Source organism: Meriones unguiculatus, unplaced genomic scaffold, assembly GCF_030254825.1.
Source record: "Meriones unguiculatus strain TT.TT164.6M unplaced genomic scaffold, Bangor_MerUng_6.1 ChrUnknown_unordered_Scaffold_114, whole genome shotgun sequence".
Lineage (NCBI taxonomy): Eukaryota > Metazoa > Chordata > Mammalia > Rodentia > Muridae > Meriones > Meriones unguiculatus.
In genome coordinates, this window is record NW_026843723.1 from 76,299 (window position 1) to 93,386 (window position 17,088).

At 43.9% G+C, this 17,088-nt stretch overlaps 1 protein-coding gene across 1 annotated transcript; it reads left to right on the forward strand.

Annotated features, from left to right (window-relative positions):
- The first annotated feature begins 9,562 nt into the window (after positions 1 to 9,562).
- LOC132651988 (putative protein FAM90A13P) lies at positions 9,563 to 14,350 on the forward strand. The gene is made up of 5 exons (XM_060376884.1): positions 9,563 to 9,634; positions 10,655 to 10,807; positions 11,608 to 11,819; positions 12,036 to 12,117; positions 13,154 to 14,350. Exons 1-5 carry the CDS (start codon positions 9,563 to 9,565, stop codon positions 14,105 to 14,107), a joined length of 1,473 nt encoding a protein of 490 aa, XP_060232867.1. The 3' UTR covers positions 14,108 to 14,350.
- The last annotated feature ends 2,738 nt before the right edge of the window (positions 14,351 to 17,088 follow it).

Sequence of the window (17,088 nt, forward strand, 5' to 3'; positions counted from 1 at the left end):
CACACCCTGTGTTGTCCTTGGGCTGCTACATGCCATGTGCTTCTCATGAGGTCATTCAATGTATTGTATCCAAGCTATATTTTATTAACAATACCAGTCATAAGACATTTCTCTTTTCTCATATAGAATTCAGCAGACAATGAAGAAGAGGGTAAAGTTTAAAGCAAGGGAGCTGGTATGAGAGCTCAGGCGTCTATGGGCTAGATTGGGAGATTCTCAACTTAAATCCATATGAACAATGTTTGGTGGAAGCCTAGGCTCTGTCATCCTTAGGATATGTAGAAGTAGGCAGAACCTGTCCATCAAGATCACCTCCAGCTATCTATATTTATAAATTTGGGAAGCCCCTGGGTGAGAACAATAGGCTTGCAGAGGAGACTGATGTCTCAAGGACACAAAAATCAGAACAAGTGAACTCAGGAAAAAAAAAATCACAAGTCAGTGAGTGATAAGAACGGAGCATGAAGCAAAAAAAAAAAAACACAAGCACACTTAACATTTGAATGGGTGTGAACCCTGTATCTGCCAAAGAACCAATCCTGCTGAAGAGCCTGGGCCTACTTCCCAGTGTCTTCTTAGGTCCACATGCAGGGAGAGCAGCTCCTCTGCCTGGCCTTCTGATACTTCTGCTATGGTCAGGACCATGAATGAACGCAACAAATTTAACAGAGCCCAAAACTTAGCAAACCCCTAGATATTGGCACAACTGACTCCCTGATGAAAGCACTATTTATGCTGTGAAACTCATTCCATAGTCACTTCAGTCGGCCATAATGAAAACAAGACCCAGTCCATTCAGGTCCATAGTTCTGGAAAAATATCTCAATGTATAACCCTTGCCTTTTGGCCTTGGCATTTCTGCCTTTGGCCTCATGTTCTGGGTAACTGAAGTATGTCGATCCAGAATATGATTTTGTGCTTGAAAGTTAACTCTGAGAAAAGCTCAGTTATCCCCTGGGATGCAGAGGACCTGCTCAGTGTACTTTGCCAGCTGGTTAATCAAGACTTTCTATTGACTTAAACCCATGTTCCCAGCAATCTTCTCTGGTGGAAAGCCCTCAACACAGATGTTCTATGAAGAAGCCCAGTCCATGTCTCACCTAGCCCCAGTAGTTACTGACACATACAGGCCTCCACTCACCCTAGGGTTCTCCTCTTCCGGTGGGGGCACATTCTGTGCCCATGGGCCTGTTGGCTTTCCCTGGTTGCCTGTTGCTAGAACTGCTCCATGGCCCTGGGTCTTCATGTGTGACTCCATCTTCTGGATCTGTTGGCTTTGATTTCCTGAATCAGATGCAAACAAAAGATTTTGAACCAATGCAATTAAGCATCATGACATAACAAGAATACTTGGCCTGAGCCACCCACCCGGGTCTGCAGTCCCCAAGACCAGGACAGATCAGAGGAAGCAGCAGTTCCCTGGCCTGCGCCGTTTCCTGGAACCCAGCCTGCCCTGCGCCCTGAGACCAACCCAGTCCCCCTGCCTGCACCATTCCCCAAATCCCACCCCAATCTGAGGCACAGGAGACAGTACAGATTAGAAGGCAGCAGGAAAACCAGCAGACTCCGGCCATCCGGGACCATGAGCTCTATCTACAACCCCAGAGACATATTTCCATCAGAGCCCACCAGGCCTCCTAGTAACAGAAACTAAAGGGCTAGAGGACAGCACAAGAACACCAGCAACAAAACTCAGAGCTGAATGGCACCCCCCAAAACGCAGATATCCTACCACAGCAAGCCCTGAGGATACCATCACACTGGAAGCACAAGAAAACAATCTTAAATTCGAGATTATGAAAATGATAGAGGCCTTAAAAGAAAAAAAATAATCACTTAAAGAACTACAGGAAAATACAACCAAACAGGTGAAGGAATGAAATAAATCCCTAAAGGAAACACAGGAAAATACAATCAAACAGGTGATGGAACTAAGTAAATCCCTGAAAGAAATACATAAAAAGACAACCAAATGGGAAAAGGAAATGAATAAAACTGTCTAGTACCTTAAAATGGAAATAGAAGCAATAAAGAAAACACAATCCAAGGTAATCCTGGAGAAGGAAAATCTAGGGAAGAGAAAGGAAACTATAGAAACAAGCATCAATAACAGAATACAAGAGTTGGAAGAGAGAATCTCAGGTGTACAAGATATGATTGAAGAAACTGATACATCAGTCAAAGAAAATGTTAAATCTAAAAAGTTCCTGACACAAAATATCTAAGAAATCTGGGACAATATGAAAAGACCAAACCTAAGAATAATAGGAATAGAAGACTCTTAACAATAACGATAGACTACCTCAGAATAAAGGGCTAGAAAAAGGCTTTCCAAGCAAATGGACACAAGAAACAAATGGAGTAGCTATTCTAATATCTAATAAAATAGGCTTTCAACCAAAATTAATCGAAAGTGATGGGGAGAGCACTTCAGACTCATCAAAGAAAAAAATTGACCAAAATGACAACTCAATTCTAAACATCTATGCCCCAAATACAAAAGCACCCACATTTGTAAAAGAAACATTACTAAAGCTTAAATCACACATAGATCCACACATGCTACTATCAGGAGACTTCAATACACTTCTCTCACCAATAGACAGATGACAGATCATTGAGACAGAAACTAAACAGAGAAATAACGAAAGTAATTGATGTTATGAGTCAATTGGAACTCACAGATATCTACAGAACATTCCATCCAAACGCAGAAGAATACACTTTATTCTCAGCACCTTATGGGGCCTTCTCCAAAACTGACCACATACTCAGACACAAAGCAAGCCTCAACAAATACAAGGAAACTGAAACAGAACGTTGTATTCTATCAGACCACGATGGATTAAAGCTAGACTTCAACATAAATAGATGCAATAGAATGCCTACAAACTCATGGAAACTGAACAACTCTCTACTTAATGATCACTGAGTCAGGGAGGAAAGAAAGAAAGAAATTAAAGACTTTCTAGAATTCAATGAAAATGAAGGCACAACATACCCAAACTTATGGGACACAACGAAAGCAGTGCTAAGAGAAAAGTTCATATCATTCAGTGTCTTCATAAAGAGGAGAGAGTTCATACTAGCAACTTAACAGCTCACCTGAAAGCTCTAGAAAAAAAAAAAAAAAGGAAACAAACACACTCAAGAGGAGTCAACAGCAAGAAATAAATCAAACTCAGGGCTGAAATCAATAACCTAGAAACAAAGAGAACAATACAGAGAATCAAAAAACCAAAAGCCGGTTTTTTGAGAAAATTAACAAGACAGACAAACCCTTAGCCAAACTAACTAAAAGGAGGGAGAGTATCCACATTAATAAAATCAGAAATAAAAAGGGGGATATAACGACAGACACCAAGGAAATCCAAAAAATCATTAGATCATACTTCAAACACCTATACACCACAAAATTGGAAAATCTAAATAAAATGAATGATTTTCTTGCCAAAGTTAAATCAGGTTAACAATTTAAATAAACCCATGCCCCTAAGGAAATAGAAGCAGACATCAAAAGCCTCCCAACCAAAAAGAGCCCTGGGCCAGATGGTTTTAGCACAGAATTTTACCAGGCTTTCAAAGAAGAACTAATGCCAGTATTCCTCAAAGTATTCCACAAAATAGAAATGAAAGGAATATTGCCAAACTCATTCTATGAGGCTACAGTCACCCTGATACCTAAACCATACAAAGACCCAACAAAGTAAGAGAATTTCAGACCAATATCCCTTATGAACATTGACGCAAAAATAGTCAATAAAATACTTGCAAACTGAATCCCAGAAACACATCAAAAATATCATACTCTATGATCAAGTAGGCTTCATCCCAGGAATGCAGGGATGGTTCAACATACAAAAACCATGTAATCCACCATATAAACAAACTGAAAGAAGGAAAACCACATAATCATCTCATTAGATGCTGAAGGCCCTTGGCCAAACCCCTTCATGTTTAAAGTCTTAGAGAGATCAAGGATTCAAGGCACATACCTGGACCCAATAAAGGCAATATTCAGCAAGCCAATAGTCAACATCAAGTTAAATGGAGAGAAACTTAGAGCATTCCCGCTAAAATCAGGGCCAAAACAAGGCTGCCACTCTCACCATATCTCCTCAATATAGTACTTGAACTTCTAGTGAGAGCAATAAGACAAGTAAAGGAGATCAAAACTAGACAAATTGGAAAGGAAAAAGTCAAAGTATTGCCATTCGCAGATGATATGATAATATACATAAGTGACCCTAAGACACTAAGTGACACCAGAGAACTCCTACAGCTGATAAATACCTTCAACAAAGTGTCTGGATACAAAATTAACTCAAAAAATCAATAGCCCTCCTTTATAGAAGTGACAAAAGGCCTGAAAAAGATATTAGGGAAACAACACCCTTCACAATAGCAACAAATAATATAAAATATTTTGGTGTAATTCTAACCAAGGAAGTGAAAGACCTATATGACAAGAATTTCAAGTCTTTGAAGAAAGGAACTAGAGAAGATTTTAGAAGATGGAAAGATCTCCCATGCTCTTGAATAAGTAGGATTATCATAATAAAAATTACCATCCTGCCAAAAGCCATCTACAGATTCAATGCAATTCCCATCAAAATTTCAACAAAATTCTTTACAGACCTGGAAAGAACAACCATTAACTTAGTATGGAAAAATAAAAGACCCAGGATAGCCAAAACAATTCTGAACAATAAAAGAACTTCTGGTGGTATCAACATCCCTGATTTCAAGCTATACTACAGAGCAATAGTAATAAAAACTGCATGGTATTGGCATAGAAACAGACAGGTTGATCAATGGAACAAAATTGAAGATCCAGAAATAAACCCACACTAATACAGGCACTTGATTTTCAACCAAGAAGCCAAAACCATACAATGGAAAAAAGAAAGCATCTTCAACAAATGGTACTGGTCTAACTGAGTGTCTGCATATAGAAAAATGCAAATAGACCCGTATTTATCACCCTGCACAAAATTCAATTCCAAGTGGATCAAAGACCTTGACAAAAACAAAACAAAACAAAACAAACAAACAAACAAACAAACAAAAAACCATAGACTCTAAATCTGTTAGAAGATAAAGTGCGAAAAAGTCTGGAACTTACTGGCATAGGAGACAACTTCTTGAACAGAACAGCAACCGCACAGTCTCTGAGATCAACAATTAATAAATGGGATCTCATGAAACTGAGAAGCTTCTGTAAGTCAAAGGACACTGTCAATACAACAAAATGGCAACCGACAGATTGGGGAAAGATCTTCACCAACCCTACATCAGAAGACTAATATCTAAAATATACAAAGAACTTAAGAAATTAAACATCAATAAATCAAATAATCCAATTAAAATATGGGCTACAGAGCTAAACTGAGAATTCACAACCAAGGAATCTCAAATAACTGAGAAGCACATAAAAAAAAATGCTCAATGTCCTTAGCCATCAGAGAAATGCAAATTGAAACCACTTAATCATAATTCCATTTTACATCAGTCAAAATGGCTAGATTAAAAACTCAAGTGATACCACATGATGAAGAGGATATGGAGAAAGGGAAACACTCCTCCATTGTTGGTGGGAGTGCAAACCTGTCCAACCTCTCTGGAAATCAATCTGTCAATTTCTTAGAAAATTGGGAATAGTTCTATCTCAAGACGCAGCTATACCACTCCTGGGCATATACCATAAAGATGCTCCACCATACCACCAAGACACTTGTTCAACTGTGCTCATATCAGCTTTATTCATAATAGCCAGAAACTGGATGTCCCTCAACCAAAGAATGGATAAAGAGACTGTGGCACATTTGCACAATGGAATACTACTCATCTATTAAAAACAAAGAAATCATGGAATTTTCAGGCAAATGGATGGAACTAGAAAAGATCATCCTAAGTGAGGTAACCCAGACGCAGAAAGATGCACATGGTATGTACTCAGTTATAGTGGGTACTAGATCCGCAGTACAGAATAAACCAGACTACAATCCACAGACCCAAAGAAGCTAAGTAACAAGTGAGGAGAATAGTAAGTCAGTCTGACTCCATGGCAGGCTTCAAAATTGGCTTCAGATTGAACAGACCTGGGTTTCTATTTCTCAAAACATGAAACTACAGTCCATGTAAGCCAGATATTGTTTCCAGCTTTCCCTGAAAGCTAGAAACAATAACTTAATAAAGTTCCCAAGCACTTGACCAATCAAATTAAAGGTCAGTTAGAAACACGCTGCCTAGCTAGTCAAAATTACACTTCATTACCTGGGCACACTTTGTTACCTGGGCACTCCCTGCAGTCCCCCTAACTGCACACCAATCATGAGTTCCCCTGTATCCCCTAGATCAGTACCAACCAATCAACATAAAGATCACCTAACCACACTGGGAAATCCCCTAACTGTCTTTAAATTGAGCCTTTAAATTGCCCCAGCATGCTGGCAATTTCTGTAGAGTAAACACTCCTTGCTTTTGTATACTACCTGAGGCCTAGGTCTTCTCTCAGGGATTCCTGGACCTAGTAAAAGAAGGGCCCAATGGGTGGTGCTGGAATGTCACTCCGAAGGGGAAATAGAATAGACAGCAGAAGTGGATTGAGAGAGGGAACTGTGCAGGAGATGGAATGGGGATCAGATGTGGGAAGAGGGGGTCTAAAGCAGGATCTCTGAGCTGTGCACACCAGGCAAGAGGCTGCTCTCAGAAGGCCGGCTGCAACTGGAGTGGAAAGTTCCTCCCCAGGCTATTTACAAGGTCCAGTCAAGATTGTGGAATCCATGAAGTCATGTAATCCAATTATCACTTTAAGAGGAACACCTGATCTTGAGGCAGGATCACACAGGCTTTAGTCTGGATCTTAACTACCCTGAGGAGGAAAAAATGGAGATGACCACACACTCTAAGTGCCTCATTTTAGGCAGACAGATGAGTAGAGGCCACAGCAGAAGGCCAGAACCTTGGCTTCCACTGCATAATGTATGTTTGCATGGAAGGTGAAAATCTGGGGACTGGCCCATAGACACCTAAGCACTCTCAAGGGTCACCTTGCCATCTAATCCTCGTCATCTGATCCACTCAACTGATTCCTCTTACATTTAGATATTTCTCAGCATTAAAATGAGCCTCAACCTACAGTGTGTTGACTTAGTGCTCATCAGTAGGGAGAGGAACCTAGTATTCTACCAGCTGAACCACCAAGCACATGAGTGAAGCTGCTATACTGGCAGCGAATTCTCTAATTCCTATGATAACATTTTGCAGTGCCATTGCCAAAGATGTGTAGTGAGACTGTATCTGTGAGAGAGGGTTGAGGGGAAGAATACACATGGAGAAAGAGGTGTGTGGGAGTAGATGGGAAGCTGGATGGGGCAGGGAAGGGACATAGGGGGGAAGGAGAGGTGGAGGTAGAGGAGGAGGAGAAGCAGGATAGAGTTAGAGACACTTGCAAGGGAAAGGCAAGATGAGCGGCCCAAAGAGAATGTGTGGAGGAGTTAGGGGAGCGGGAAATGTGGAGAGCAGGGAGGGAAGGATGAACACAGGGAAGTAGAGATAGAGAGATAGTGATGAAGATTGAATCATAGACAGAGAGGGGGTGAAGAGAGAGAGGAGACCGACAAAGACACTAAAACAAAGCGGACTGGACTGAATACAGGGTGTGGCTGAGACCAGAGCGGCCCTGCTTTGCCACACCCACGCCAGTGTCGCCATAGTAGCATAAGCTACAGGGCGGGGGATATGATTTCCCCGGAAATAATGCCCCCTGGAAGGTCCCTGGCAAACTCATCCCACTTGGAAAAGAGACGTGTTCTGAGATTTCTACGCTTCTTCAGTTGTGGCTCTGGGGCTGGAATAATAAATTCTTTGATCTTTCCCTGTGACACCTGAAACAGCACAACTAACTTTATAAAAAAAAATTATTATTAGTAGATTGTTAAAGGCTTTAATAAAAATAAGTTTAAGAAAAGTAATGAATTAAATTTAGTATTAATAGGCATTAAGAATAGTAAAATAATAATAGGCTCCTTCTTAAGAAATAATAGCATGAGAGGTGCAGCTGGCGGGAGTTTCCCCCTCCCTTCAGTGCCTTGTTCCTAGAGAAGATCATAAATCTTAAGCAGGACATATGGGAGGAGGGTTAACAAAGGTGTAGTTAGATTTTGTTATAGAGAGGGACTTTGGCAGGCATCTGACTTAGCTCCTGACTTTCCTCTTCATTGGTTAGCAATAATGAAACTATATTTGAGGTTTCTTTTCCTTTGTTGACTCTGATCAAAAAGTTTTTAGGCCAAGATTATTTGTGGGTACTGCTTTATGTTTGATTGCATTTTGAGTTAAAATGTAAACTTTGTATTCTTGGTAAAAGTCTAAATGTTCTGGGAAGTATGCCAATTTTAAGGTGCCTTTTGTGAAATCATTATAAAAATACTAGCTTGATTTCAGTAAAGTGGCAGCAGAGTCAAAACCATCAAGGTGTCTCTGTCTGTCAATTCTTCGCCGAAACCGTGTCTTCCTGTCTAAAGCCTTGTTCTCCCGCGGACGACGGGAGCCCGACTGGGCCGGTCCGTGGCAGCTGTTTTTGTTCAGTGCTGGGCTCCTGGACTGCTGTTTTCTTGCTCTTTTCAGCTGAATCTTTTAGTCCAAGTCTGTTGGCAATGGGAGGGAACTGCCTATCCTGGCAGGCCTACAAAACAGTCATTGCATTGCTCTCCACTGATGCACTGGTAGAGTTGACTCTTGGTTTACTCGGGAGATTCTGGATAGGCCGTGTGTGATGCCAGAAAGCTTTCTCCTGTGGGTCCCAGAAGCTGAGTTTGGGATTCTGTCTTGTCCTAGCGGTGAGCAGGATTCTGACTGGGCTGCTTTTTCCCACTGGGACCCTGGGCTTTTGACTCTGTGTGAAATGCTTCACTGACTCCATTCTTTTGGGGACCGCAATGGTTTGTTGATGCATGGTACCCTGTAGCTTTTGATCCAGCAGGTCTTGTGAGGCTGTGTTTCCACCATTCTGCCTGAGCACTGGCTTGGGGACATCAAAAACAGCCATGTTCTGACCTTCTTCCTGCCTGGAAGGCAAGATGCAGGAGGCATCAAAACTTTGGATGGCAGGGTTTCCAGGGCACACCTGCATCCCAGGAGACTTTCTGGAGGGTAGACTGCCACTGACCTCCTCCTCTTCCCAGGAATGAACCTGGGCATCTGTGAGGGTTATGGAAAAGACAGATATATGGAAAGATTAAGGGAACTGTGTCAGGGTGGAAATTCCTCCATTTGTATGGATGTGCCTTCTTTACAGGTACATATCGCTTGTCCTTAAGCATGATCTTGGATTTGGCTATGAAGATAAACACCTCTAATTCTTAATCTAGATTCACTCTTGGCCACACCTTTGCTGGAAGCCTATATAAGAATTTGGGAGGAGGAAGTTTTTGCTCTTTGCCTGTTTGCAGTAGAAACTGGAGCCTATTTCTTCGGGACACTAGCATCTAATGAAGACAAGCTGAGACACCGTGCTGCATAGACTGATGAAGCAGACATTTTTCAGACATTTTGCCCCATGAAAGAAATCCAGCACCATATTTGGAAAAAGACCCTGAAGACACAGGAGCTGCTCAGTTGCTCTGCAAAGGTGAGTCTTGCAGTAAGTCCTGTAAGAGGACATTTATTCACCTGTTTCAGTTGTTGTCTGGGAGGCTTCCTCTGTCTGCTAACCTAGCCCTACTCTTGGAAGCTTCCAGCCTCCATACAATATAACCGAGGCCTAGAATGATTTTAGCCTCTGAGACTGACTGCTATTCAGCTCATCCTGTCTAGTTCTTTCTAAGCTCATAGCTGGCTGATTCAATTCAGCTGTTCTGACCCAAACTCTCTCCCAGCTGACTTATTCAATCTGGCTTTTCTCTTGGCCTCTGAATTGTTCTGCTTGGCCTCAAACTAAATCCAGCAATCTGCTCTAATCCCCTGGCTCCTTCTCATTCTCTAGTTCATTTGGTCTTCACCCGAGTTCTCTCTCTGCGACCTGTCTCAGCATTACTGTCCCTCTAAAACTGCCTCCTTCCTCTCTCTGCATTGCCCCTTAAGTTTTTCTCTCTTCTTGTGAAAGTGGGTGTATCCTGTTTTGTAGAATCTTCTCAGATTTGTCACTTTCTTTTTCTGTGATTCAATTAGACATCACTTTCAAACCTGGGTGTTTCCTTTTACAAATTAACTTTACCTTCATCGTTTGGGGTTAAAGGTGTGTGCCAGCAGCTTTTCTGAACCTGAAACTTGCTCTATACCAGGCTGGCCTTGTCTATGCCTCCTGGATTAAAAGCATGTTTGTACTCCAGCCGTATCACATAGACCTAGAAGGTCTTTGGATCTCTTGCCAGAACAGTCATGCTCTGAATTAAAATTCCTCTACAAAATTTGTTACAGCTCGCATGTCCTATATCAAGGAGGCTGGCTCTGAAGCCTCTCTAAGCTGTTGTTCTGCCACAGATTGTGCCCTGTTATATCCAGTGAGCCCAGACCTGCATCGGGATGAAGCTCAGGTGCCAGGAGAGCTGGTTGCCAGGGGGAAGCACAGTCTAAGTTGGGAAAGGCTCCATGGAGTGGGAGCTGGACTAATTTCATTGGTTAAAACTCTTTTGTTTCCTTCTGATTCAAGAAATCAAAGCCAACAACTCCAGATTCAGCGATAAAGCAGGAGACACACATGAAGATTCAGGACCATAAAGCTGTTCCAGCCCAGAAAGTCCAGAGTAAGCCAAGAGGGCCCATGACACAGAAGGTTCCCCCATGGCAAGAAGAGAACATTATGGTAAGTAGAGCCCTTAATGTGTCATCAACCACTGGGGCTAGGTGAGACACGAACTGGGCTCCCTCAGAGAACCTATTTGTTGTGGGTTTTCCACCAGAGAAGACTGCTGGGAACATGGCTTTAAGTCAATAGAAAGTCCTGATTAGCCAGGTGGCAGAGTACTGACTGGATCCTCTGTATCCCAGGGGATCACTGAACCTTTCTTGGGGTGAGGTTTTAAGCACAAAAACAAAAACCAACCAAACAAACAAACATGTTTTGGGTTGACATACTTCTGTTACCCAGAACAGTAGGCCAGAAGCAGAAATGCACAGGTGAGAGACATGGGAGATTTTCCCAGGACTGTGGACTCAGACACATTGGGTCTTGTTTTCATTTTGTTAGGTGATAGTGTCTGTGGGTTGAGTTCTACAGTCTGAATGAAGCTTCCATTGTGGAATTAGTTGTGCCAGTGTCTGGGAATTTATTAAGTTCTGGGGCCCTGTGAAATGTTGCATCTGTCCATGGTCCTGACTGTAGCAGAGGTATCAGAAGGCCAGGCAAAGGAACTACTCCCCCTGCATGTGGACCTGAGTAGACACTGGGAAGTAAGCCCAGCCTCTCTTTAGCAGGATTGGTCCTTTGGCACATACAAGGCTCACTGACATCACTCATGCATCTTTCAAGTGTGCTTACCTCTTCCGGGTTCAAAGAAACAACCATTTTCTGGAGAGAAAACATTGCAGGCATTTTAACCCTTTATCCCTAAGAGGTACCTGGATCCCTTTTTGACTCACTAATATCTCATTTGCTACTCACAGGTAAAATGCAGAGAGTGTGGGGCCTTTGGCCACACAGCAAGGAGCAGAAGGTGCCCAATCAAGTATGGCCAAAAGCTCCTAGATCCACAGCCTCTGGGAGCCAGGAAGGAGAAAGAGAATCAGGATCCTCGCAGGACACAGGGTCTCCAGAAACCAGGGCCCATAAGCCAGGCCAAGACAGAAAAGAAACCTAGTCAAGTCACTGGACAGAGGTGAGTGATGGGGAAGGGCTGGCCAGAGGGAAGGCTCTGGGTGCAGCAAAGCTCATGGGGTACCATCACTCATCTCTCTGTCCCCAAACACTGAAAGGGCCAGACAGCTAGTAAGTAGTATACTAGCTACAGAGAGTGAGTGGAGAGTGGGTGAGTGAGAGTGGGTGAATGGGTGGGTAGAGCTGATGTGTTTCCACACCATTGTCTGTCCCACAGAGGTGATGAGCAGCAGAGGAAGGCTCCCTTCCAGAAACTCCCCATGGATCCACAGAGGAGGGGCCAGCACATCAACCTGGTTGTGAGTAGCAGCAGTTGCTCTGTTCCTGAAAGTCCCTTTCTCTGTGCTCTGCCCCACCTGCCCATTCCCTGCTGCACCACCTGCTTGCTCCATTCACGACCCCATGCATGTCACATCGAATCAGTCCTCTCTGATGCAGCAAGGACTCATTTGGTCATTTTCATAGTTCAGACTGACTTGGGTTTTGGGGAGCAAGTGAGCCTCTGCTGTGTGCTTCTCCTTTGGTAGACCAGTTCTCCTGGAGGATAGGCAGGCTCCTCCTCACCTGTCCTTGAGCATGGCCTTGTCTCCTGGTCTCCATGTGGTCCTTCCTTCTGAGGTCATATTACAAACATGGCCTGCTCTTCTAGCCTTCTAATGATCTTCTCTCAGATTTTAATGTTTCCATTTTGAACTGATTCTGTGTGCTGCTTCCAAAATCTAGACTTTTATTGGAGAACTTTTAGGGCAATGAATATATCCTTTAAAATTTTTATTTTATTTTTATTCCATCCCAATATGTTGGCTGCAGAGTTGACTCTCATTTTGAGAGTCATATTCAAGTCATGTCATCTTAACATACCTTTTCCCCTGTTTTACATCCTAGGTGACATGATTAGGGGTTTTCAATACACTGGAAATTGCGTGGTAATTTGAATTGTTTTTCTCTTGACCACAAAAGGCTCATGGCCCTCTGCTTAGCTGTCTATTTATATCATATATAAATAAGTAAAGATTTCTGTAAAAATCATATATTCTTTACATAAAACACATGTACACATGTAGATACATTTGAGTGATGAGAGTTCAGCTCAAGGAAACTTCACAGTGAGGCTGAAACTCTTCACATTGCATTTCCCAATCCCTCTGCATCGCCCCCACCACAGGTTCTCATTCTGCAGCTTTTGGATAACTAATGTAGACCATTTCAGACTGAGTACCTTCACCTTAAAGTGAACTTATACAAGAGTTTTTCTGTCATGATAATCTTATGAGGTCCTTGTGTTATTTGGAAGACTTACATAGTCAATTTATCCTGCAATTGTTATTTTCACAGCATCCCAAGATGCCAGTGTTCAGTCCTGGAAACACAAAGAAGTCTGTGACCAACCAAATTCAGATTACTGTGTCACGTGCCAGAAAGTCTCCTGGGAAGCGGATGTGCCCTGGAAACCCTGGAGCCATCCAAAGCTCTGATGCCTCCTGCATCTTACCTTCCAGGCAGGAAGAAGGTCAGAACATGGCTGTCCCTGGGGTCTCACAGCCAGTGTTCAGGCAGGGTGGTGGAAACACAGCCTCACAAGACCTGCTGCATCAAAAGCTCTGGGATGTCTCACATCAACAACCCATTGTGGTCCCTAAAAGGAATGGAGTCAGTGAAGCATTTCACACAGAGTCAGAAGCCCAGGGTCCCGGTGTGAAAACACAGCGCAGCCAGCATGCTGCCCTCCATCAGGGAAGACAGAACCCTGAACTTAGCTTCTGGACCCCAGGTGAGAAAGCTTCTTGGCAGCCCACACTGCCTAGCCAGAAATCCTCAAAGAGACTAAGAGTCAACTCTACCAGTGCACCAGAGGAGAGCAATGCAAGCACTGTTTTGAAGGCCTGCCGGGATAGGCAGTCTCTTCCCATTGCCAACAGACTTGGACTGAAAGATGCAGTGCCAGTGAGCAAGAAAATAGCAGCCCAGCTGCCCAGCACTGACCAAGAACAGCTACCAAGCAGGCCTGCTCTGGTCTCAGCCACACCCTATGCTGAGTCCTCTCAACCATCTACCAGCCATGCTGTACGCCAGTCCCTGAGAATGGTCTTTACTAGACTTAATGGTGACTGCTGGAGCTCCAGGTTCCTGACAGTGTCCCCAGCACTTGCCCATGAGAAGCAAACAGCTCCTTGGGAGGGCCCTGCCTTCCTGGAGAAAGGTGAAGCAGCACGCTCCCAGGTCCCAGTGAGTGTCCTCTATGAGGACCTTCAGGTCTCCTCCTCTTCAGAAGACAGTGATGGGCAGTGAGTGATGGGACAGCAGATGCCACCCTCCTGCTCAGACTTGACAGACACTTTCAGACTGGTCCTCTCTGGGTTAGCCAGCTAGATGACATGACTGGGACCTGTCAGATCCACTTCCAAATGACCCTTCTGGTGTGCGTGGACTCACATCTCTGCACAGAGCCTCACCTCAGCATGGACTCTGGACTCTGACCTGAGAAGACCTCTGAAGAAAAGTCACCTGTCCTCTCCATTGTGATTATCAATGACCTGTATACAGTATGTCTTTTCAGCTACCTCAACGTCCTAACTCTGCATGAGTTGTCATATTGTATGATGTTTTCCACTTCCAGTAATAAAATTGGCCTAGAAATTATGTCTGCAGTGGTGTTCTTGGGCCGAAGGCATGGGGTTTTCACAGGACCTATGGCCCAATAACGAGCCACAAACCCAAGAGGCTCTCAACCTACCCCATCAGGTTTGCCGTTCTGACACTGTGCATAGGTACCCCCACCTTGTGATCTTAAGACCATTGAGAGACAGGGCAGTTTGTAGGCCTGTCCTTCCAGGCTGCTGGTCACAGATGTCATGGTCACAAAGGTCAATTGCATCAATTTTAGGACTCAGTGGGCTTCTTACTGAGTTCCTATTCTGAGTTTTATCCACTATGAGGCCACTCACTGTCCCCATACCTCTGCTTTTGCTTGCTTTCCATTTATGAGGCCAGGACTTTGCATTCCTCACAAAGTCTAAATCCTGGCTGTTCATTACACCCTTTCATCTCAGCACCCTTTGTAGTTTGGGCTTGAAGGATGCATCAAACTGTTGTGTTCACTGCCCCTCACCCCCATATTGCCTCTCTGTTTGTTTTTGTGTGGCTGTGTGTATATATGTTTCTCATATTCATGTGAAAATCAAGGCACCTGGAGTTTCAGAGCAGAGTGCTGAAGCTCCTGGAAGATATTGGTTTCATCATGCATTTTTTTTGTAACTTATGTGCTTGAGGCAGTGTTTGACACTGAGTGGAAGCCCCACAGCTTGGCCTGTCTGACTGGCTGGCACACTTCAGTGATTTTCCTTTCTCTTCCCTGTTAGCCTGCTGAGATCTTTCAGAGCTGTGTCTATAGCTCTCTGTGAGTGGTGGGCCCCAAACAGATGTCAGCCAAGGTTTCTCTTTGTGCATCTCCTCAGGTACCACACCCTGTGTTGTCCTTGGGCTGCTACATGCCATGTGCTTCTCATGAGGTCATTCAATGTATTGTATCCAAGCTATATTTTATTAACAATACCAGTCATAAGACATTTCTCTTTTCTCATATAGAATTCAGCAGACAATGAAGAAGAGGGTAAAGTTTAAAGCAAGGGAGCTGGTATGAGAGCTCAGGCGTCTATGGGCTAGATTGGGAGATTCTCAACTTAAATCCATATGAACAATGTTTGGTGGAAGCCTAGGCTCTGTCATCCTTAGGATATGTAGAAGTAGGCAGAACCTGTCCATCAAGATCACCTCCAGCTATCTATATTTATAAATTTGGGAAGCCCCTGGGTGAGAACAATAGGCTTGCAGAGGAGACTGATGTCTCAAGGACACAAAAATCAGAACAAGTGAACTCAGGAAAAAAAAAATCACAAGTCAGTGAGTGATAAGAACGGAGCATGAAGCAAAAAAAAAAAAAAACACAAGCACACTTAACATTTGAATGGGTGTGAACCCTGTATCTGCCAAAGAACCAATCCTGCTGAAGAGCCTGGGCCTACTTCCCAGTGTCTTCTTAGGTCCACATGCAGGGAGAGCAGCTCCTCTGCCTGGCCTTCTGATACTTCTGCTATGGTCAGGACCATGAATGAACGCAACAAATTTAACAGAGCCCAAAACTTAGCAAACCCCTAGATATTGGCACAACTGACTCCCTGATGAAAGCACTATTTATGCTGTGAAACTCATTCCATAGTCACTTCAGTCGGCCATAATGAAAACAAGACCCAGTCCATTCAGGTCCATAGTTCTGGAAAAATATCTCAATGTATAACCCTTGCCTTTTGGCCTTGGCATTTCTGCCTTTGGCCTCATGTTCTGGGTAACTGAAGTATGTCGATCCAGAATATGATTTTGTGCTTGAAAGTTAACTCTGAGAAAAGCTCAGTTATCCCCTGGGATGCAGAGGACCTGCTCAGTGTACTTTGCCAGCTGGTTAATCAAGACTTTCTATTGACTTAAACCCATGTTCCCAGCAATCTTCTCTGGTGGAAAGCCCTCAACACAGATGTTCTATGAAGAAGCCCAGTCCATGTCTCACCTAGCCCCAGTAGTTACTGACACATACAGGCCTCCACTCACCCTAGGGTTCTCCTCTTCCGGTGGGGGCACATTCTGTGCCCATGGGCCTGTTGGCTTTCCCTGGTTGCCTGTTGCTAGAACTGCTCCATGGCCCTGGGTCTTCATGTGTGACTCCATCTTCTGGATCTGTTGGCTTTGATTTCCTGAATCAGATGCAAACAAAAGATTTTGAACCAATGCAATTAAGCATCATGACATAACAAGAATACTTGGCCTGAGCCACCCACCCGGGTCTGCAGTCCCCAAGACCAGGACAGATCAGAGGAAGCAGCAGTTCCCTGGCCTGCGCCGTTTCCTGGAACCCAGCCTGCCCTGCGCCCTGAGACCAACCCAGTCCCCCTGCCTGCACCATTCCCCAAATCCCACCCCAATCTGAGGCACAGGAGACAGTACAGATTAGAAGGCAGCAGGAAAACCAGCAGACTCCGGCCATCCGGGACCATGAGCTCTATCTACAACCCCAGAGACATATTTCCATCAGAGCCCACCAGGCCTCCTAGTAACAGAAACTAAAGGGCTAGAGGTCAGCACAAGAACACCAGCAACAAAACTCAGAGCTGAATGGCACCCCCCAAAACGCAGATATCCTACCACAGCAAGCCCTGAGGATACCATCACACTGGAAGCACAAGAAAACAATCTTAAATTCGAGATTATGAAAATGATAG

Coding starts and splice junctions, on each gene's coding strand:
- LOC132651988 (XM_060376884.1), top strand. CDS start 9,563: ATGAAAGAAATCCAGCACCATATTTGGAAAAAGACCCTGAAGACACAG. Junction 11,820..12,035: donor AGTCAAGTCACTGGACAGAG/GTGAGTGATGGG, acceptor TCTGTCCCACAG/AGGTGATGAGCAGCAGAGGA. Junction 12,118..13,153: donor GCCAGCACATCAACCTGGTT/GTGAGTAGCAGC, acceptor TTATTTTCACAG/CATCCCAAGATGCCAGTGTT.